This window comes from Schistocerca piceifrons, chromosome 2 (genome assembly GCF_021461385.2).
Source record: "Schistocerca piceifrons isolate TAMUIC-IGC-003096 chromosome 2, iqSchPice1.1, whole genome shotgun sequence".
Lineage (NCBI taxonomy): Eukaryota > Metazoa > Arthropoda > Insecta > Orthoptera > Acrididae > Schistocerca > Schistocerca piceifrons.
The window spans coordinates 389237370-389262564 of record NC_060139.1 but is presented as its reverse complement, the minus strand read 5'-3'; the positions used below and the strand labels follow the sequence as shown (position 1 = coordinate 389262564).

At 40.7% G+C, this 25195-nt stretch overlaps 1 protein-coding gene across 3 annotated transcripts in view; it reads right to left on the bottom strand.

Annotated features, from left to right (window-relative positions):
- Positions 1 to 21247: 21247 nt before the first annotated feature.
- The window catches only part of LOC124776400 (axin), a 268089-nt gene continuing 264141 nt past the window's right edge, over positions 21248 to 25195 (bottom strand). For all 3 annotated transcript variants that reach the window (XM_047251377.1, XM_047251378.1, XM_047251379.1), the window contains one exon: positions 21248 to 22050. In XM_047251377.1, the coding sequence (XP_047107333.1) occupies positions 21924 to 22050 (127 nt within the window). In that variant the 3' untranslated portion in view covers positions 21248 to 21923. The remainder of the gene's footprint in view (positions 22051 to 25195) is intronic.

Sequence of the window (25195 nt, the reverse complement as noted above, 5' to 3'; positions counted from 1 at the left end):
GCCAGGATCTTAAAAACACATTCCTTTGTCTTGTTTAGAAAAATTGAAATGATCCCATTAGAATTCACAAGACACAGCATTGCTGCAGGAAAAAAACCTAAGGACATCACGCGATCGAGAGCGCATCCTGATTTTATATCTATACCGGGGCTGACACGGTCAGTTCTTAAAAACAGAAACATGTAATAAGCGCTGCATTTATCCCCCAAACTCTTTACTACTGTATTTATAATTACCGAGTAGCATGCAGACAGATGTTAACTACGCCTAACGTGGGGCGCCCCATTCGGGAGGATCGGTTTCAACTCTCAGTTCGGCCATCAGAATCTCAAACTGCGCGATTTCCCAAAAATCAATAAACAATACCTGAAAGGTTACATCGTTTCTTTCATTTTTCTCTATAGTCTGAGGTTGATTTCCTCCATAGTAGAGTTGTCATCCGTCCCGATATAACGGGACTGTCACCGTTATGGACATTTCTGCCCTGAAAAGACTTAATTTTTGTCTCCATTTCGCAAACTACTGTTAAGCCTAGTTTACACGACGACTCTTGCAGGCAACTGCGCTACCGGCCACTGCGCAAGCGCGCCGCGCTTTTGCGCAAAAGGTCGGTGAAACTAAACAGTTTCGGCGTGTTCAAGCTTTGGCGACACTAGTTGAATGGGTTTTGAGGTTAAGTGTAGACAAACTGAAATATGAAGGGGGGAACGGAGAATAACGTTTGTTTTTTGGATATCTATGCTTTGCATAGGTGTTTGTGGGATTTCAGTGATGCTGATTACAAAAATAAGCAACATTTTGCTGCTCCTGAGACCGTCACGTGGATCAGAACATAGACAGTTTGACAATATCTGAACTGCAGGGCAAGGAGGAGGAGGAGGAGATTAGTGTTTAACGTCCCGTCGACAACGAGGTCATTAGAGACGGAGCGCAAGCTCGGGTGAGAGAAGGATGGGGAAGGAAATCGGCCGTGCCCTTTCAAAGGAACCATCCCGGCAGTTGCCGGAAGCGATTTAGGGAAATCATGGAAAACCTAAATCAGGATGGCCGGAGACGGGATTGAACCGTCGTCCTCCCGAATGCGAGTCCAGTGTGCTCACCACTGCGCCACCTCGCTCGGTTGCAGGGCAAAATTTATTGAATTAGGAGCACATATACAAATGAATTAAGAAAAATACAAGCAAATGTAATTCTAGCTGTAGAAATTCTCTTGTCTACAGGACTAAAATCCCATCGTTCGAATTAGCCGATTTTTTTTAAGGAGTATTGTTGACAGGAGAAAATGCTACACAAATCAATAAGCTACATTTTTTATTCAGTATTCATCTATTTAAAACGTCGCAGCAGTGCTTCCCATTCACATATGTTTGAATTTTGAATTATTGCCACTATACAGATCTATCTTCTAGAGAGTAGTTTGCACACCATTCTCTTCTTAATGCGGCCTGCTTCGATTTATTACTGCTGTTAATGTTAATAATTATTACTATTAATAATTATTGGTGTTAATGAAAAAGCGTCATCACCAACTAAAACCGTATCTTATGGCATGCAATATGATATGTAATTTCAGTTCTGGCGACAGTGGTTCATGCATTACAATATCTATATTCCTTATCGCATAATTAACTCTATTTAGAAGAAACGTTAACAGTTCTGGTGACAATCTAAGATAATTAAAAGAACTTCTTGGGTCCTCCATTACAAATTATTTCAGCAGGGATGCTGAACAACCGAGCTGACGTCTTTTCTTCATCCAGTCACGAATCGAAACAGGTTTCTTATTTTTTTTTTCTTATGCAGCGATTCCAGGTAACAAGCTTTAACTCCATCACAACTCGTGCAATGTGCAGCTGCAAAAACTTTCATTTCAGACACGACTCAGGAACCCACAAAACGACGAAACTGAGGTATATACTGGTTTCGCCGTGTCTACTGTCAATTATGAAACCATTTGCGCGCAACTCATTCCACGCCACGAGTGGCGCAACCCAATGTCGTCGTGTAAACTAGGCTTTACGACTTACAAGCTTGGCTTCGATACTGAAGTAACGCCATGTGTCAGTGCAACATGTAAATGCAGCCTCAGTTAGTTGATCGACACTAGACGTCCGAATGAAAGGAAGACTGCCAATTTTATTGGCGTGCAAACCAAGATGAATTTGAACAAATTAAAGAAGGAGAATCCTAACCAAGAAATAATTAATCTGATTTCGAAATTTGAGGAAAATACAATGACTTTCTATCAGTAGCGGATACAGGAAAACCTCAAGCAGGGGGCGCTAAAGATATCTTGAGCTACCGCTCGCTTCCAGACTTTTACGGAGTGTGAACAAATACCTACTGTGAAAGTAACAAGCAAATATCTACCTTAGACCCTATAATATAAGGACGAGTTTCCAGTGATGACGTCATCCAGCAATTCATGTATGGGGAACTTTTATTGTCGATTCCGTTCCTTTCTAGTGCATTCGATGGAGATAATGCGCTTTTAGGAATCTTCTCGAAAGTCACTATTACCGGAGATATACGAGTTAGGTATGGGGAAATTAATGTTACGTTATTAGTAAAAATAATGTACGAGTCTCGTAACAATATTTTTACTGAGTAATTACTAATGAGTTACTATTATTAATACTTCACAATCAGCTGATCACTCTCACTCTTGACTAATCTTCACATTTGCAACAACTATTTTTAGTTATTCATTATTCAGTCTTAATATTTCTGCTTCTGAATGTAAACTACGTTGCTTCCTATTCGGCGAATAGTCCGCATTTATAACGCTACGTACCGAAGGTTCTCTGTACAAGACAACAGCAGAATATTCACGACTTTTCTCGAACAAATGACAGACAGAATAACGTATCGAAATCACTAGAATGGCCGCGACTATTCTCGTAGGTATGTGTTAGCTATCTATGTGGCAGACAGAAACGTATAAAATACGATGACGCGGACCCGCGTGCTACATAGGAAAGTACAACTACTCTCGATAACTCGATTCGGTCGAGTCGACTGACGAAAGAAACGAACGAATAGCGTGCGGGCTGACTGGTAGGAACGGCGCGGGTGGCAATTAGGGCGGTTACCGCAAGGGGTGGGGGGAAGTAGAGTTGGTCATAGGAGAGCCCGTAAAGCCTTGGGTCAAGAACACAGTACATGCTCCCAGGTTATGTTCACTGACGAGTCCAGGTATAGTCTGAACAGTGATTCTCGCTGGGTTTTCATCTGGCGTGAACCAGGAATCAGATACCACCTCTTAATGTCCTTGAAAGGGACCTGTATGGAGATCGTGGTTTGATGGTGGGATTATGATCGGTGTCCGCCACTGCCTTCTACACCACAGAACTTGCTTACTTGCGAGGAGAGGCCTCGCTGTTCGGATCACAAATTTACTTCAAACTTTGTACACCTTTATTAGGCCATTAGAACAACATAATGTGCAAGTAGTAAGATGCGCCACTCTGCCAACTCCTAAAAAGTTGCAATGAGCACCTTTTGTATAACTGATGTATTTGTGATTAGGTGCTGGATAGAAGTCAGGTAGCAGTTGGCCGTCAGCGACAGAGCGAGGAGGACATGCGCTTACTGCCCCACCGGTCTAGTGACGTACGCGAGTTTGTTTACTTCCCGCGAGCACAAGGCGTTTACTACAAGCTCATTGAAGTAACATGGCGAACTTTATAGAAAGAACACTATCAAGATAATGTTCCAAGCAGAATATCCAAGACTGCGAGCATATGAAGTAGAAAACTTATTGCATGATGAACTATGTCTAGATCCACAGGACATAATTGGTATTCACTTTTCGATCACAGCCACTGTAGTCAATGTTAAGAAGATTAACGAAGAAGAGTGCACAAAGGTGGTCGCTGGCTCTGCCGGCAAACTCCAGCTTTGGCGCTCAGATGGACATACCGGCGCTGTTACTGTTGAACTTACTGGCCTAGGATAAGGATCCTACAGGCATTCGAGCTACCTTTTGAGGTATCTGCCAAGTCCATTATGTCCGCTTTTAAGTCGTACTGCACTGTCATTAGCCACATGGCTGAGAAGTGGCAGACTTTTACAACGTATCCCGTACTCAACAGAGTAAGACAGGTCAAAATCGAACTGATGAAGCATGTTCCTTCATACTTAAACATTGCTGGTTGTTGTACGATTATCATGAACAATGGACAACTACACACATGATCAGGATCTGGACAGGTGGATCATGTTCGCTCTGATTGTTTGCAGTGGCGGATCACCCAGATTCCATCAGGAGAAGCAGTACAACATGTTCCTCCATCGATTCTACCAATTACTTATGCATAAGTGATGGCACCCACAACATCTCTCACACAAGTGATGGCGCCTACAACACCTGTGACATTAGGTGGTGGGGATTGGATAGGTTACCACCACGTGTAGACGGACACACTATTGATGAGGCACATACCATCCGCTCTCTGCAGATGGAGTCGCCAGATAAATTCAAACAGCAACTGCCACCGCACAATGAGTGGATGGATGTTAATCCATGAGTCCTGCCAAATCGAGATTTCCTCTCGAAAGGTGGAGAGGAGTCGGATCTACATTCAGATTCTGAAACAGAGACGCATGTCAAGAAGAACCATTCACCCAGCAAGCACAATAAACGCTGACGGACGCCGCTTGACGATTGTCTCTTGCGGACAGATACATACGATCGTATTGATTTCGACAGTGTCGTGATGCTCCTGCTCGACTGACACTGCTCTCTGTAGGAATTGAGATGATGGACTTTTCTTCTCCTGGAAACCCGTTCAGAGATGGAGGGGCTATGTAACACCATCGCAGCCATGAGGAATCACAAGAAGGGCCTCTTTGGTAGCCAATGAAACACACCGACAGCCTCTCTCCAGTGACTCATGGGCTGATGACTTGCAAGACGACTCTTTGGTGGGCACATCACTTACAGGAGACAGGGAGTTACACAGTTCTCTTCATCTCCTGTGGACAGCTTGATAATAGAGACGACAGGGTGGCATGGGAGTGACCAAACCCCATCGCCACTGCGTACACCAATGACTGCCACTGCCCTCAAGGACGAATGACAGTCATATTGATTTGTGATGATTAACATCAGTACCAACCAGTCGAACGAGAAGCTGTCATTATTACACAACACACTTTATGTTGCCGACAATGACATCTCTTATTGCAGGAAGTAAACGTTCTTGGCTTCCAGGACATCTCCGGATACACAACATGCATATTACACGTGTTGGATACAGGTAGTGGTGTCGCAATACATCTCGAAGAAGGTTTAATAGCTACCAATATACATTACCTGCTGAGTGTCAGGGGCGTTGCGCTTATAGTTAAAGGGATACATCTCGTCAATGCTTATGCACTGTCCGGTACCAGCAAGAGGCATGAACGTTCGCTATTCTTTACTGAGGAATTAACACAACTATGCTAAGGCAGGAGAGATGATATGGTGATCGAGGGCACTTTTAATTGTACATGATCTCCCAAGGACCAAATTCCTCAGCTTTCACCATGCCCAGCAGTTGGCACTGTCATTCGTGAGCTCGGTTTGGTAGACACTTGGGACATCATCTATGCTGATAGACTGGGTTTCGCGCACTTTATGGAACTTTTGTCTAGAAGAATTGATAGGATACATATCTCCCGCTCTCTCAGGGATGTGGTCACGGCAGCTGAGTTGTGGCCAGCAGCATTTACTGACCATACTGTACCATCACGCTTCAACACCAACAAGTGTGGTGCAACCGCAGCCCATGGAAATGTAACACCACTCACCTGGCCTCACCAGAATGTCAAGTGGCAGTGGGAGACTGCCTATGACGATGAGGAGCATATACATCTGCTTTACAGTGGTGGCTGGACTGTGCCAAGCCGAGCCTTCGACATACCTTGAAGACTTTTAGCAGGGAAGCTGCAGCATGGAGGCGCAGCTCTACAGTGTTCTATTATGCCATTCTGGGGGAGCGTTCCATTACACCCCCATCACCAGCCCACCAGATGACTGTCAACTGAGCAAAAGCAAAGATTTTGATGTTGACACAACACCTGGAAGTGACCATCATTCTTACATGTCAAAGGGTCAGAATAGCCAACAAATGGTCCTCCATAACCATGGAAAGAAAGCGCAGACACAGGGAATCGCCAACGAATGGCCCTCCATGTACCATATAGCCATGGAAAGAAAGTGCAGACACAGGACAGTGATCCATGAGGTGACCACAGAAGATGGCATCCGTCACGTCACGCAAAGAGACATAAGCAATGCATACTTTACACCTTATTCTCACCTGTATGCACAGAAGATATCTGATCCAGAGATCACAACTCCTGTCACTGGTTTGACACACGCAACGGTTACTCCGGAATTCCAACAGGAAATGCTAGAACCAGTAACTAAAGAAGTAGTGTTGGATGCAACAGGAAAAGGGTGTTGGATGCAATAGGAAAAGGGGTACCCAATAAGTCACCAGGACTTGATGGGTTACCTTGGAGTTTTATAGGGCCTTCCAGAGACTTTTGGTGCCCTATTGGAGGTGCAACTTCTGGCTGCATTTGTGGAAGTACCATCATCCCTATTCGTAAACCTCACAGAGGATCACATATTACGGACCATCGACCATTAACTTTGATATGAAAATCTCCACACATCTACTTGCAGCTCGAATTTGGTGTATGACATCTTGTGTCCTATCAGCGGATCGGGTATCGATGGGTAGAATGTATAATATCCGCGCTGCCCCGTGCCACTACATGGACCTCACTAAGGTTCATCAAATACTGGGAACAATGGCTGTGATAGACTTCAGTCTAGCATTTGATGGAGTCAGTCATAAGTACTTAACTGCTGTTCTTCCGAATATGCATTACCTGAGCACTTTTGTCGAGGTGGTACGCTGCCTCCTATGTGGCCCAACATCGAAAGTTCTTGTCAATGGTAGACTGTTGAACACCTTGCAAATTCGCTGCTCTGTTATACAGGGATGCCCATTATCAACAATACTGTACACTTTAGCATTAGAACCTTTGTTGTGTGGTCTGCAACACCACCCCACAGGTTTGTCTCTGGTGGCTTCATTTTTAGGTGCACTGCATGCACAAGTGATCTGATGTTAATTCTTCATGACGAACATGATGTACACAGAGCCTTGGATTGGTTAGCCACTTATGGTGAAGCTTTGGGGAGCTGTATAAATATACATAAATTGATGGCTTTGAATATTGGCACTGGGATGACACCTGCAAGCATTGCCCCCCTCAGACTGTGATATAATCTGCTGTCTTGGCATCAGCTTCACAGGTGACATCTAAAGCACGATGACCCTTGATTATCGGAGACTCTTGCAACACATCCGTGTTGGACTTGCGGATCATCATCTTCATGCTTTGGACCTTCATCAGTGGACTGAATTTCTTAATATCTATCAGGCATCATGAATTCTGCATGTAGTGCAAGCACTACTGATGCTTAAACACTAACATGGAGCATCATGGCGACATTCAGTTCCTTTGTCAGCGCTCAAACGACATTTAAGGTTCAATGTGACTCCCTCACTCTTCCTAAAGTACGGGGTGGACTTGGCCATGTCAGTGTTCAAGACCGAGCAGTGTCTCTATATATATATATATCAGTATGCACCTCAAGCTTTGGCTATGATACCTGACCAGCCTCATGGTGGCTCTGGCACCACATTCCCTTGACTCTACTTACTGAGATACCAGGGGGCCTTTTCCTACTTAGGGAGGTTTTATCTGGACGTTCTCACCATCTCTCGCTTACCATTGGCCAGTGACATCTATTGCACACTACTTTGCTGCTGGTCGCCTAATGTCATTGAACTGAGATGTCCTGCAATTCACTGGAATGTCATATGGTGCACTGTCAACACTGTAACGCTAGATTCAGATGTACATTTGACCTGGTACTTGATGGTGAACAGAAAACAAATTACTCGTGACTCCATTGGATCCATCTTGCAGATTTGCCTTTATTTGTGAACTGCAACGTCCATGATGCAGATGAACACTGACTACATTGTGGGCCAGTGGAAGAGATCTGGTATTTTTTTCCATCAAATTTTGGCTCTCTTTTTGCATATGCCACCCGCTTATATCGATTCCCGCACTCTCCTCTACCCAGATGCTGTTTATTACCTGAGGACGAAACCCAACATTGTCACATGGGTAAGTGGTCATGCGATTCGTTATTTGGAGGTGGTGTCTGAGGACTCGTGGATTTTTGGACCTATTTATACGATCGTCATTGTGCTATTGAGAAGACCGCTAAGTACAGTCAATACTTTTCGAACTTCTTGCTGAGGATCTTCCATGATCCGCCCCATAGCTGGATTATTCATTGCAGGAGACATATTTGATACATTCACACAAGGAAACGAACAGATAACGATACCTACACGACATTACGAGAAGACATGCTATGAAAATGGGGCAGCAGCGTCTGTGGAGTATCGATGCCACATGTGCATGTCACAGAAGTGTAGCTTTGTGTTTATTTTCCTTTTTTTTTAAGAGACAAGTCACAGAATAGGCAGATTTATTTTTGTCAATAAATGAATGAATATTCTCCTGTGCCCATTTACCCCTTCCACGTGTTGCTGTTTGGTGATAAAGATATCGTGGCCAGGCCTCGTACAATGACGCCTGCTCACTTTGCCACTGAGACCATTCCTTCTATTCCTTTACCCTATGGAAAAACTAGTGTTAGTGTCCAAACTTTGTTAGATGAAAGTATATGAGGTGACAGTTCGATAGCCACTCAAATCTTCATTTTTATAGCACAAGTGTAAATTCTGTGATATTCAAAAAATTTGCACCTACACCATTCGTTGTTGCTACGTTACTAATGTCTCACCATTATGCAAGTTGACTGCCAAGTGAGGCCAGCCTCAGTCTCAAAGCGTCGTGGTGCAAAGTAGTTCTAGGAAGTAGTTCTGGGTATCTCACCAGATTGCATGCATAACTGATTTTGCAAATCACAACAGGCATACATTTTCAGGAAAATTTTAAGCTTTTCTTCATTTACTTGTTGATAGATATAAAATATTTGTAGTAATAATTAAATTTAATTAAAAATAGTAAGTAGTCAAATAACACTAAATTCACTAAGAACTTCATGCAAACAGATGTGCTTTTTAAAATTATATTACCTCTCAAATGTCACATAGATTAAACTGTGTGACCAGTGATGAAAAAAATACGGATTAAAAACTAAATTTGAGTTGGAGTTGAATTGTCATGCCTCATGGCACTCGAATGCTAACAACCTGACCATCATGAACTTTAACATAGGGCGTCTGCATACAGATATATCCGATACATAATAAACGCGTAAAACTTCTCTTGCGACTTCCTCGGAATTCTTACTACTTGCACATTGTGTTGTTTTAATGGCCTACCAAAAGTATACAAAGTTTGTCGTAAATCTGTGATTCCAATGTTGTGGCCTCCCCTTGTTAGAGAAATGGGCTATTTCTTTTAATAAATATCAAGTATCCGATTGAATGATGCTGTCTGAAACCTCAGATTGGGAGATGATTGAAAACTCTATTACATAACTGACTAAAAATGGGGTCAAGATTTCAGGTGACAATTGTTTTCAGGAATATATGTATCTGAAGAGCTTTTTAGAAACTAAGCATGACTTGGAAGAATGGAAGTCTAACACTCCATGAAAGAAAGGTGGATTTACTTTCTTACGAAAACCAAAACTCCTGAATGCAAATGCCAAAATTATGCAAATATTCGCTTTGTATTCCTGCCACACCACCATTGTGAAAAAAGTGTTTTTACTGATGTCGGCCCAGTCCTGATAAAAGAAATCGACTGCTGCCAGGGACGGTGGAATCAGTCTTACAGTGTCAGTTTTATTACAAGCTGACTTACATAGAGTTCTATAAAGGCTTGCTGAAAAAGTTGAAATCTCCCAAAAAATACGGTGTACCAACTACTTCTGCCGCTACAAGTTCCATGTAATTGTGTTCTAAATAGTAAGCACAAGGTGTACAACTCTGCTTCCGCCGTTTTTTTCCCCAACATTTGAGGCTTTAATTAAACAAACTGGTTACACATGTATCATTCAAAGTATTTTCCAACGCTGGCCACTACTTTCTCCCATCTTTGGGCAGTATACGAATCCCGCGTCGAAAAAATTGTTCATCTTTTGAAGCAATCCAATTTGTGTCTTCTTCATGAGATCGGAAGTGTTGGTCAGCCAGGCCATGCGCCATGATCTAAACAAGTGACAGTCAGAGGCAGCAATGTCTGGAGAATACGGCGGGTGGGGTAGGACTTCCAATTTTAACCTCTTTTGCAACATGGGGTTGAGCGTTGTCATGTTGCAAAATCACTTTATCAGCCTCTCGCTGTATTGTAGCCGTTTGTCTTTTAATGCTCTGCTCAAATGCATTAATTTTGTTTGGTCACAAGCACCTATGATTGTTTCACGTGGTTTTAACACCTCATAGTACATGACGCCGAGCTGGTCTCACCAAATGCAGATCTGGTAGCTGTGAATATTTGGTTTGGCCGTCGACGTGGAAGCACGGCCAGGAAATCCCCATGATTTTTTGCATTTAGGGTTATCGTAATGAACCCATTTTTCGTCCCGGCCTGCTGTGTGTCTCCCACAAATCGTGCCAATTCTTCTTGAGTTTGACACGAGTCTTCACTCGGCAATGTCTCCAATTCTGCATCTTCCACCATTATGCCGGTCTGCGACATTAAAATCACCATTCTTGAAGCGTTGAAACCACTCACGGCACATTCTTTCACTACTAGCGTCCTTACTCCTTACCATATGTACTTGAGAGCACTTGATGAGACTCAGCCGCTGTTTTCTGCATATTGAAACAAAACAGTAACACCTCCCGCAAATGATGAGAATTAGGCTCATAAACTGACATTTTCAATCAAGAACAACTTTATGATGCAGACACAAATTGACTAATGTTTGAATGAGGTTATGTTGACTCAGGTCCAAGCTAACTGCCTGACATCTGTGATCTGTTTCTTTCGACCGCTACTTACCGTTGTCACCACCTATCGGCAAATGGCAGAAACAAAGTTGTACACCTTGTAATTATGTTAAATAATTTTTCATTTAATTTCTACATCCCCATCTCACAGTGTCCCAACGAGGTCCGGCTAGATATGGTAAACCTAGTCCGTCATGGCTTTGTTGTCAACGGGATTTTGAACCTTGACCTTCGTCCTTCCTTTGGAATGTGCCTGCTTGTCAGTGGCTGACATAATAGTGAGGTAGTTGTTGTTGTTGTCTTCAGTCCTGAGACATCTCCCAGTACCTACTGCAACCTACATCCTTCTGAATCTGTTTAGGGTATTCATCTCTTGATCTCCCTCTACGATTTTTACCCTCCATGCTAAACTGGTGATCCATTGATGCCTCAGAACATGTCCTACCAACCAATCCCTTCTTCTAGTTAAGTTGTGCCACAAACTTCTCTTCTCCCCAATCCTATTCAATACCTCCTCATTAGTTATATGAGCTACCCAACTAATCTTCAGCATTCTTCTGTAGTACCACATTTCGAAAGCTTCTATTCTCTTCTTGTCCAAAATAGTGAAGTATCATGATGAAAAAAACTACTTCAGCTGAATGATAAAACATTTATTTATGAATCAATTAGTTTCATGATGTAAGAGCCACATCTTTAGGAACACACATTTATTTCATACCTTAATTCAGTTGTAATAAAAATGTTCAGCCATCAACAGGTTGGTCATTAAGTTAAACTATATTATAGTGCAGGAAACATCATTCTGATAAATGAAACCAAAGGTGCAACATTGTCGTGATGACGTGAGGCATGCAGCAACTGCTTTGAGTGGAAGTCTTGGTGGCCGCTGTGTGCTTTATGTCTTCACGAAAATGTTACATCTTTGGTTTCCTTTATCAAAATGATGTTCCCTGCATTCTGGTCTGTTTTAACTTGACTACCGACCACTTGACAGGTGAACATTTATTTTTACAATTGGACAGAGTAGCTTGAACTAAGTTATGAAATGAATTTATATTCCTTAAGATTTGGCTCTAACATCATGAAACTAGTTGGTGCATAAATAAATATATATCATACTGCTTTTTAATCATGGTGCAGTTCTACAGGTGTATACGCCCACAATACAAAATTCTATAACTGTGAGACAGTAATGAAATTATATGTTGAAATAATTGCTGGTGATGCAACCCAGATAATTGATAATAAATGTAATTGGAGGAACATATTACAGAAGCGACCAAACTAATCACCATTACAATGTGAATGTCGTCAGACAGAGGTGACACAGTAACTAAAAAGCTAGCACACTACTTACTTTCATACCATAATGCATGACCGGTTTATTTTTTCGTGTAAATGATCAAGCAAAGCTACAGGTTTCTGCATCCAAAAACATGCAATAAGAATTCTTTTGTGTGTGAACCACAACATCCTACAGAAGTCTGTGTAGAAGACTGGGGATGCAAAATACTGCTTTCCAATATTTATGCCTTAATGAAATTTGTCATTAAAAATACATTGTCCAGTGACATTAATATAACCACCTGTCAAAAGTCTGAATAACGAGAGTCAATGACATTCTGGAAGGTACCAACATGAACGTGGAGATATGCTAACTCCAGTGCTATGACCAGCTGCACAAGGTTTCTCAGTCAAAGAGCCATAGCATGAACAGCCTGGTCAAGGTGGTCCCACAGAATCTCAATTGGGTTTAAAACTGGCAAGTTTGTTGGCTAGGGGACTATGGGAAACTCATCCAGGTGCTCCTTGAACCATGCATGTGCACTGTAAGCTGTGTGGCACATTGCATTGTCCTTCTGGTAGATGTAATCATGTTGCAGAAAAAACAAACTGCATGTGGAAATGGACATGGTCCCAAAGGATACATGCACACTTGCCTTGATCCACTGTGCCTGTAAGAATGTCGAGATCGCCAAGGGAATGCCACAAAAACATTCCCTAGACCATAATGCTCCCACCCTCATCCTGGACCCTACCAATGTCTGTTGCAGGTTTGTAGGTATCAACAGCCATCTGTCCAATGGAGCATAAAAAGTTATTCACCTGAAAAGGCCACCTGTCACCACTCTGTGGTACGGACATGCAAGTTCCAGCCTTCGTCGCCAATTGAACAGCAGTCAGCATGAGTGCATGAACCAACGCCTGCTGCAGAGGTCCATACGCAGCAACCATCACTGAACGTCATTGAGGAGACACTGTTGGTAGCCTCGTGGTTCATCCGAGTGGTCAGGTGTTCAACAATTACACATCTGTTTGCCCATACAAATCCCTGCAGCCATTGTTCACACCTGCAATCTATGGACAGCAGTGCACAACAGTTGCCTTGGGCCGGTTTTGGTTAGTGCCATTTTGCCATGCAAGGTACTCTTAACCATGGTTGCATGCAAACAGCTTACAAACATAGCTGTTTCAAAAATGCATCCACCCTTTACCTGTAACCCAATGATCATGCCCTTTTGGATGTCAGATAAATCACTCTGTTTCTGCATTACAACAATGACTGCACTGTTTTCTGTATCACCCCGCCACACTTAATAGACCCTTCACTGCCAGAGCTGTCACCTGCCGTCTGAGTGGTTATTGCATATTGACATCGGGCACAGAAAGTGGTCACAGTAATATGACTGGACCATGTATATCTCTTTTTCAAACTAACAGATCAGTTCCTGGTATCAATATCAGAAATGAGAAAGATCTCCACAGAGATTTAAATCACTTATTTTGCTCCCAAAAGAGATCCATTATTTAGGAACACACATTTTCAATAACTTGCAAGCAGCCACAAAAAGGTTAATTGCTACAAAGTTCAGTTTAAAAGAAGACTAAAGGATTTAGTGGTGAACAACAGCTTCACTGATGATTTCCTTAGTAGAACCAGTTCATGTGTATATTTTACCAATAATATTAAATAATGCAAGTATTAGTACAGTATGACTTCTGTGCAAATTCAATTCAGTAATACAATCATTGTAAATAAGTGCTGTAAATTGATTTTCTTATTTGATGGCACATGGCTACAACGGCCTAAGAATTATCATATGCTCTTGAGTGTATTGGACACTGACCTGTTTTGTGAAAAGTAATTTGTTACCTATTAAATCAAAATATGTTTAAAATTTTTTTCACATATTCCATATCTGTGAGGACCATTGCTTAGGATCCGTGAAAGTACATTAGCATATAGAAGATTCCCCTAAATGCGGTCCTGAAGCACAATGATGGTCCATATTGGTTACGAAGACTCCACACAGCACTGTTTGGTAATAGCTGAGTGCTATCATCACTCCTGAAATATTTAGGTGGTCTGCCCCTAGCAGCAGAGCAAGAAACTGCAAAGCCCTGCTTGATAATGCATCATGGCATCCAAAGCATAAACGTAAAGCAGCTTCCAGAATGAGATTTTCACTCTGCAGCGGAGTGTGCGCTGATATGAAACTTCCTGGCAGATTAAAACTGTGTGCCCGACCGAGACTCGAACTCGGGACCTTTGCTCAGATGGTAGAGCACTTGCCCGCGAAAGGCAAAGGTCCCGAGTTCGAGTCTCGGTCGGGCACACAGTTTTAATCTGCCAGGAAGTTTCATAAAGCAGCTTGTTTTTAACTTGGCCCTCCTACTTTCCTCCATACTGAAAGCTAGGTATGAGTTACCTCATGTGAATTTTCTGTATTTACCTTATAATATATTTGGCATATGCCATCCTCAGTTTGGTGCTTATCTACTGATGATGTATGTGAGAAACATGCAATAAAAGTAGAATGTGTAACTTTGAGTGCAACTATGGTCTACATTCCAGTGTGGACCACTGTTTGTTCCATGTTTTTCACTGATGAAAATATCTTTCTGAGTGTATAACCTTTAGGCAACAATGAATGATGGTAAGAGAGCATGACAGAAGATTGTGGGTCACCCATACAAAATTTATTCTGATGATGTGATGCAATAGTGTTCGGCGGATATCAAGGCAAAAATGATATACTCTCACAAGGCTGTATTGGTCTATGGGATTGCACATAGTTCTAAAATTCTTAGAATAAAGGCTGTACCTGAATGAACCTGTGCATTTACTTCACAAGAGGAGGAATCATTTATGCAGCATACTGTTAAATTGAGTGAGTTTGGATTCCTTATTTCCACATTTGACTTTCACTGCATTGTAAAAATGTACCTGGCTTCGTGTGGCCTGAAGAATTACGGTTCACCTACATTTTCCTGGAAAACGTTGGGCTCAATCATTTGTTCGGCAACATCACTACTGATTCTCACTCTTTCTTTCTTTCCTTCTCTTGGGCAACTCCAGCCAGGCAGTAAAAGTACATTCCTTTTCCAAACCCACAGGTCAATTCAATTCATGGAATGAGTATTAGAAATACAAATGAGCACCACAAATATTTAAATTCGCTACTTACTTTGGTCCAAAAAGCTGTCCATTATTCAGGAACACACATTTTCAATAACTTGCAAGCAATCATAAAAATTTTAATTACTAATGAAGTGGATTAAATAGGAGCCTAAAGGATTTATTGGTGACCAACCCCTAATCTATTGATGAATTTCTTAGGAGAACCAGTTCATGTGTATACAAGCTGTTTATTTTAATGTGAGACATCTTGTTATCTCAAAAACAATGTACAATAATAAGAAAAGTTCTAGGTGAAAAGTTAATACTAGTAAAGGGGACATCTGATTGTGCTACAACTGGCCACAACCAAAACACTCCTCTTGCATGGGGAGGGTCGGCTTTCTGTTCTCAAATGGGAATCCCTCCATTTTTATTGGATATTACGCCAAAAAAATCTGTACAGTTTACTAATACATATTCTTTTCCATTCATGGTATACGATGTTCATTCGTACTGGATGATGCTGTTATTGGCAAAATCCCAAGTGTGCCTGTTTTTGCAATTAAGAAGTTATGAATTTGATTCTAAATTTCATTTATTGTGTAAATGTAAACATTCGTCTTCCAACAGTTGATATTTGTGTTCAAAATGTCCATTAGTCTTGTAAATTTGGTTGTACAGTACAATATGGTTAGCCATTTCAATGTCTGATTAGAAACTACATTTAGTGTGGTCCAGTAACAACACCTGGACGTAATAGCTTTCTGTTTCTGGTGGAATACTTGATATCAGTGTGCCCTTTGCCTCCCCCATTGGGGTGCTTGATTTAGGGGAGTCTCTTGCCTCTAACCATAAATGTAATTCACAACAAATGCTCAAACTGCCTACTTTACACTTAAATATATTTATTAATTCATCCATAGAGTGCAAGAACACAACTTAAAAGCATGTCTGGTGCAATGTTTGTGCTACACATTTCTGATATGTTCTAGCATTTTCTGTCGAGTAGTTGGTGCTTCTGTACACACTTTATATTTCAGATAACCCCACAAGAAAAAATACGGTGACATAATGTCATATGATCTAACAGGCCACATAACTGGACCACCTCTACCGATGCAGCAACCAGTGAAATCACACTTCAATGCTTCTTTGACTGTTGCAGCATAACAAGTTGGATAACTATTATATTGCAACCATATGTTCTGTCACACTATGAAGGGTACATCCACACTCCAGTAATGCATCTTATGTTAGTTAACTTAACCAGGATTCATAACTGTTGTCTCATCAGAGAATGTTGCCTGACAAAAGAATTATGGACCTCTTTGTATTTGCACAAGTGCTCAATTGTAAAACCACACCCACCTGTGAAAATCATTCCTATGAAGTTCTTGACACATGGAGATGTGGTAGGAAAGGTATTTGTGATGGTGCAGGATTACCCAAACTTTTGTGTGAGCAATTCCAGATCGTCACAAAATGTCTCAGGGGTTTGCACAGGAATTATGAGCAAAAGCAGCTAGTACTGCAATTTCATCATTGATGTTACCTGTTACAGTTGCTCTATGAATTCATTTTTAAGTATCACAAGTCCTTATTATATATCCAACGGACTTGTGTGTGTGTGTGTGTGTGTGTGTGTGTGTGTGAAGGATGATTCGTCTGGAAGCTGAGCAGCATTCTCAGTCTTGTTTACATGCCCATCGACAATCTTACACAACTATATGGTGAGATGTTACTTTTATTCCTCCCTTTTTTATATTCCACCAAGGACCTCCCATTACCATATAATTATAAAAAGCTGATTCTGAAGGAAGAAACCAGACCAGAAGATGAGTAAATTGTAAGAAAAATACATTACAACAAATGTTGCAGTATAATTTCTAAACTTTTGGTGAACATGCTTCGCATGTTTCTAAATTTTTAATTGTTGCTTATTAAACATACGGCTATTCAGTGAAGTACATTGAAGTGTCAACGAAACTGGTATAGGCACGCATATTCAAATACAGAGATACGTAAGCAGGCAGCATATAGTGCTGAGGTCGGCAACACCTACATAAGACAACAAGTGAAATGCGCAATTTTTAGATCGGTTAGTGCTGCTACAATGGCAGGTTATCAAGATTTAAGTGAGTTTGAACATGGTGTTATAGTTGGCGCACAAGTGATGAAGTAGAGAATCTCCAAGGCAGCGATGAAGTGGGGACTTTCCTGTACGACCATTTAACGAGTGTACTGTGAATATCAGGAATCTGGTAAAACATCAAATCTCCAACATCGCTGCAGCCAGAAAAAGAACCTGCAAGAACGGGACCAATGACGACTGAAGAGAATCATTCAATATGACAGAAATGCATCCCTTCCACAAATTGCTGCAGATTTCAATGCGGGGCCATCAACAAGTGTCAGTATGCGAACCGTTCAACAAAACATCATTGATACGGGCTTTTGGAGGCAAAGGCCAGCTCGTGTATACTTGATGACTGCACGGCACAAAGCTTTACGTCTTACCCTGTGCCCATCACCACCAACACTGGACTGTTGATGACTGGAAACATGTTGCCTGGTCAGACGAGTCTCATTTCAGATTGTATCAAGCGGATGGACGTTTACAGGTATGGAGACAACCTCATGAATCCATGTACCCTGTGTGTCAGCAGGAGGCTATTCAATCTGGTGGAGACACTGTAATGTTGTGGGGCATGTGCAGCTGGAATGATATGGTACCTCTGATACATCTAGATATGACTGACGAGTGACACATATGTAAGCATCCTGTCTGATCACCTCCATCCATTCATGCCCATCTTGGATTACAATGGACTTGGGCAACTCCAGCAGGACAATGCAATGCTCATATGTTCAGAATTACTACAGAGTAGCTCCACGAACACTCTTCTCAGTTAACACATCCTCTGGCCACCAACCTCCCCAGACATGAACATTATTGAGCATATCAAGGACGCCTTGCAATGTGCTGATGTGCTGTTCAGAAGAGATCTCCCCGCCCCATACTCTAATTCGCTCAAGCAATACTTCAGACATTAGTCGAGCCCATGCCACATCATGTTACGGCACTTCTGCTCCCTTGTGGGGACCCTACACAGTATTAGGCAACTGTACCACTTTGTTTGGCTCTTCGGTGTATAATGTACCCCACAAAACACTGCTTTAAAAGTATAACAAATCAAACAATGGAAAATCCAGGATGGAATGTAACAATACCAGAGAAGGAAAGTTGCTACTCCCCATGTAGCGGAGATGCTAAGTCACGATAAGCACAACAAAAAGATTCACACAATTACAGCTTTCGGCCATTGAGGCCTTTGTCAGCAGTACACACACACACACACACACACACACACACACACACACACACACACAACTTGTACACATGTCATACAAAGGAGAAGTATTCAAACAATGGGAACTCCGGGTTGGAATGTCAACAATGTAAGGAAAAGATAGATTGCTGCTTACCGTAAAGATGACATGTTATGTTACAGACAGGCACAATGAAAAAGACACTTACACAACCATGATAATGCAAATGACAGGAAATACACTGTTACAGATGACTAAACTCAAATTTTTTACAATAAATTACGTTTCAAAAAGTTGGGCCATGCTGTCACAGATGGCAGTCGTGTGCGTGAGGTGTGGCTGCTTGTATGAATGACTGTGTACGTGTTTCTTTTTACTTTTCTGACGAAGGCTGTGGCTGAAATCTATATGTGTAAGTGTCTTTCTAATCGTGCCTATCTGCAACTTAAAGTGTCATCTTTATGCTAAGTAGCAATCTTTCTTTCCCTTACAAAGGAGAATCATTGTTATTGGTACTGAAATGTAAAGGCTCTCCTCTTCCAGAAACCAGATCCGATACCTTTGTTGTCGTAAACTGTTCAAAAAAATGGCTCTGAGCACTATGGGACTTAACATCTGAGGTCATCAGTCCCCTAGAACTTAGAACTACTTAAACCTAACTAAGGACATCACACACATCCATGCCCGAGGCAGAATTCGAACCTGCGACTGCAGCAGCCGCGCAGTTCCGGACTGAAGCGCCTAGAACCACTCGGCCACTGTGGCTAAACTGTTCATAAATAGTGAATGTTGTAAAAGCGTAGTATCTAACTTGTCAGTGGGCCACTCCCTGATAAATCGATAATGAGACTAATAACTTAAAAAATCGTTCCTGAAAAAATGCACTTATCAGATGGAGGTGGCAAATATGTTCCAAGTGTAGTTGCAAGTGTGTCTTCATATCTTAATTGGTTTAGTGAGAGCAGTTATTTTCGAATTTTCTGGCAGTAAAACATTTGCATCACGAGAAAGGAATCCAACTAACTTTCACTTTCAGAAGATGGCTTGCTTTCAATATTTTGAGAAATCAACAGCACAACATACAGTAATGTTTCTGAAAACATTTTCAATATTTAACACAAGCTTTGAAGGTTTCAGACACCTGAATTTGCTAATATAGGCATAATTAACAGCCTGTGCTTCTGCAATGTCACTCTTCAAAATCACAAATACAGCAATATGATAAAAAAGGGAAGTTATTGAGAAACATAATTGCTAATGCAGTGTTACCATGGAGGGAGTGTCTTTATTTGTACACAAATTTGTATTTCATCAATTCTACTTCAGTGCAGTTCCAGTCTTGAAATATTAGTGAATTTTTTTTTCTTTTGATGTCTACTGCCATTATACTGACTCACCTGGAGGTGTCTTTATTGTGTCAGAAAGAAACATATTTAGAAGTAGTAAAATGTTAATGGAAACATCTTTTACTGCTGCAAACTACATCTGATGGATTCCAGCAGTATACGAAACTCATGTATTAAGCTTTTAGACAGTATTAACTTTTGCACCATGTATAAATTACTGAGAACTTCATGAACAGATATTCTATTAAATGTACACATCAGCTCTTACTTATTGCAATATGCAATACACTTTGCTTCGTGCATGGAATGCACTCCATTCACATTTAAATGCTTTAATCAAAATTTCTGTTAAATATAGCATTTTTTTAAAAACACATTAAAAAAATTCAGTGTCATGGAATAGTAATTTCATATGTTTCGCAGACCAGCTCATTCAGACAGACAGTACATACTTAAGTACAACAGTGAGCAAATTTCTGACAGTTATTAACACCAGAATGTACATCTCAATGCACTAACATTTGTTCTTGAAGTCTGAGAAACATCATAAGAGCAAACTGCAATATTTACTATGTCTTGATGAATATACAATGAAATGAACTGCATCTGCTGAACTCTTGACCACCTACCACACTCAACAAATGTATCAAAGTATAAAATTTATTTCATTTAAAAAAATAGCTGTCTACAACTGTCTCAAATGTCCTGTTATATTCATTAATATAATTCTCAAAGGTGCACTGCTTCAAAACTTAACGGTAGTAATGACGTGTGGCATAAAAATAGAGTCAGTGACGCCTTTTGATAGCCTGTTTACTATAATTTTCTTAATTTCAACTTTAGACAAATGTTAGTGCCGCACTTTTTTGCCAAGAGACCTTAATAAATGGATCAGGCTTAGGAATATAAACTGTGCCACATATTTACCAACAGAAGGTATTGAAATCAACTGAATATTTTCTAATAAATTCTCCAAATCAAAAGGAATAAATGAAGTGTAGGCCTGGAAAACAAGTGTTAAAATCAGTATCCAAACTGTAACTGAAGTAGTACAAGAATGTTCAGGTTTGAAGGAAGGGTACAGTAATGTAACAATAATTAAAAAAAAAAAAAAACAAAAAAAAAAAAAAACAGTTGCACAAATACTGCAACGTGCAAACAGTATGAGGTATTTTAAATTCTTATACCTATATGATATAGAAATAATTACAACGTTTCACACAACATTCTTAATTTGTGTGCTTTTCTTCAAACAGAAGCTGCCAGTCAGCCAAAACGAAGTTAAGAGAGACTAATGTCCCAGTACATGTTTACACACTCTTCAATATGGCCATTCATAAAATGTTCTTGGGACACAATGGCCTTTCCATCTGGTACACCATAAAATAAGCACACATTCAAAGCATCAACAAAACACTAGACATCACAACTGTCTCTTTGCAATCCATAATTTTCAAAAATTATTTTTTAGCTCATATTATTACAGGAACACTAACTTCTTTTTTATACATAAAGTACTTAATGACAAGGCACAAGCTTCACACGATAAGTCCACATGGAACACAAAGGACAATGGGCCAATATTAAGGCAATGAAGGCTCATGTCTGAATCAAAAGTAATATTGTACTATTTGGTATTTCACTTATGGTACAAATGATACACACTGCAACATATTGTTAAAACAAAGGAAGATGAGATCACATAATATGTATAAGTCAGTAACCTGATGGCTGCAAGTCAAATGAATGACAGCAATGTATACACGTGATGATGATAAAAATCCCCAAAACACAGAGAAAAACAGCCTTCCATGCCTTAATTTGTCACATGGCTCACTCTACTGGCTTCACCTGAGCCATCACTTTCCCTTCCCACAATGGAAGGATGTCATTATCATCCATGATTTCCTCCTGAATGACTTTCATGTCCAGATCTTCACACTCCGTCTTAAAGAAATACCTGGAAAAGAATACTGAATTACTTGTATGCACAATGGACATAAATGCTTTTTTGCTTTTAGGAAACCACTATGTAACTTGATATGGTTTACTAAAACCAAATCTAAAATTATTTCCACCTTCAGACACTGTAATAAGTGACCAGAAATATCTAAATACACTGATCAAAACACCTGTGGTGTGAAGCTAGTTCCACACAAATGAAAGTAAGGTTCGAAATTACTGTCAATATAACTGACAAACGTCATCCGATGAGTTAGGTCCCAGCTGATTTCTCATCAAGGAACCATAAGCTAAAGACAGTCACTGTCAAACCCAGCAACAATGTCATCTAAGAAGTGTCCTCAAGAGATTCTGTACGCTGCTACTGCTAGAAGTCTATTAACGTTAGAGCACAACACTGCTCACCTCGCTCTGTGATAGCCAACTACAACAGCAGCATCATGATAGCTCAGATCTGGCACTGAGCTAGTATCACTAGGCAGAACTGTGTACCAAAGTTTATAGTTAAAAATTGTAGTACGAGTGCTGCTCCGTGTCCAACAAATGACCAAGTTACTGTGGCAAGAAGCAGTACCACAATTGGTTAGTCAGCCTAAATTTTGCCAGTTTAACAGCAACAGAGAAGACTGATCCAAATATTGCTCTCAAGTGGAAGCCCACATCACTGCACACATGTTAAAGGTATGGCATAATTATGTTGTGTTTATAGATATTTCCCAACTCTTGTCTGAAGACATTTATTATAAGGAACTCTTTAGAAAAATCGATGAGCATTACGAGGCACAGATTCATGTCACTGTGGCAAGATTTGAATGTTTTTGTCTGAAGAAGCACCCAGAACAGTCATTAAAACAGTGGATTGCTGAACTTCAAGTGCTAACAAGGCACTGCACGTTCAAGTGTTCTTGCGGACAAAGTTATAGTGATGTTACATTATGTGACACAATAAGGGAAAATGAGTCAGATATGCGCTAGTATCTAAAACTTGCCAGGTCCGGATCTGAAAACAGTTCTGTCAGTTGTAGTTTTTAAGTACTGTAAATACAACTGAAGTTGATTTTGAGGCTCCATCTATTTCCTACAAGCCTGCCACTGTGCTATATGTGAACAGATTGCTCAGGAACTGTAACAAGACAATGGGGTGATATAACCTGTTCCTGCAAGCCAGTGGACAACCCCTTAGGTTATACTTAAAAAGCCGTCAGGAGGTTTACGTCTGTGTGCTGATTTCAGAGTTGTGGTAAACCCTCAAACTGTTGTGGATTCATTTCCTCTCCCATGGCCACATGAATTAATGGACATATTTGGGACAGGGCAGATTCTTTTCGAAGACTGATTTATGTGAGGCATATTTACAGTTACCGCTGGATGAGCTGTCCAAGTGGTATTTGATGATCAATAGTCACCTCAGATTGTTCCATTTCCAATGGCTGCTATTCAGAAGTGCTTCAGATGCTGCTATTTTTCAACATTTCCTGGAACAATTAATAGCAAAAGTCCTTTCCTGTACCAACTATCTGGATGATATGTTTGACGTGGATCTTATTCCTGCTGAACATTTGCAAATTTAGAGTGTTTCAAAAGCACCCACTGAGGATGGCTTAAAGGTTAACTGAAGAAAGCACTCCTTCCACAAAGAACTTGAATAATTACGACATATGATTTACACTTTGGGGACCAAGTCCCGAGCAGAGGTCGGGTTGCAACACTGTATTAAAAAGACGGCACCCGAGTACAGGGTTGCAATTTTCTAAGACATGCAGGCCACCTATCATTTGAAAATTGGAATCATTTCGTAGGAGAACATGTATGGCCATCTTGTGACTTAAGCTCTGACAGGTAGTGCCTTCTGTTGTCAATTTCTAGACTTATTTCGAAAGAAACATTAACGAACATAACAGCCGCTGTTGTGAGCTGAGCCATATGATGACACTGACATAATGTTGTGCATGTCTCTATATGTTTCACATTTTCCTATAATTCTACTACAAATATGTCACGTTTGTCAAGTGAGCATGAAATTTTTTCTTGGGAAAATGATTATACTTTCTGACATCATATTTTAAAATTTGTAATCTTGTGTAAATATGAAAAATAAATCTTGAAGCTTGGCCCTTTTTTAGCATGAAGATACATCAGTTACACATCTGCCAAGAACACTTTAAAAAACATCATAAATGGCAGGTTTCCTGGGCCCAATGTTGTTCCTAGTTGTCACATAAAGTGTTAATGCACAGAGAATTCATACAGCTCATTAGCACTTGTCTGCAATTAAAGAACCGCTGGACCCTGTAACATAAAGGAAACATCACGAAGAAATTAAGATATTACATCAAGTTTACTGCAAATGCTGTGCAAATTAGTGCTCCACTGAACCAGTTGCACCTGAAAGGTGTTCTCTTTGTGTGGTTCGAAGAACGTCGGGACACATTTCAGCAGTTAACAGCTGGAAGTCATTTTTGTCCGATTCATTTTGATCCAGCGAAGCCTGTTGGTTTAGCTATGGATGCAGCTTCTTACAGGGCTGGAAATGTTTCTCCCACAGAACTGGTTCATCTGACATGTACACTGCATTTGCCTTGAAAATGTTCAACAACGCACAGTGCAATTGAAAAACAGGCACTCACCACTATCTATGGTGTTACCAAGTTCCATCAATATTTGTATGGTTGAAAGTCTTATTTGATTACAGATCACTGGCCTTTAACGGCTTTGCTCAATCCTGTCTCACTGTGGACAGTGCAAAATTTGTAACACTGGGCTCTTTTATTCTAATTATCAGTACAATTTGCTGTACATGCCCACTGCACAACGTTCAAATGCAGACTTGTTGTCTTTGTTACCGGTCGGTCCTAACATGATGTTTGATTTGTCTGAAGAATCATCTATGAAATCTTCTCGGCTTATCAGCTGAGTGGCATCATCAGCTTGTCACAACTTTTCAATGAATACCATACCCATTATCTTCAAGCGAAATCTTCGGGTTATCAGCAGAGTGGCACCATCGTTTTGTCGCAACATTTCAATGGATTCCGTAGCCATCAAATCCATTGAAACGTTGCAACAAGGTGATGATGTCACTCGGTTGATAACTCAAGAAAATTTCATAGCTGAAACACACAGAGAAAGCCTGCAGGCTGAGG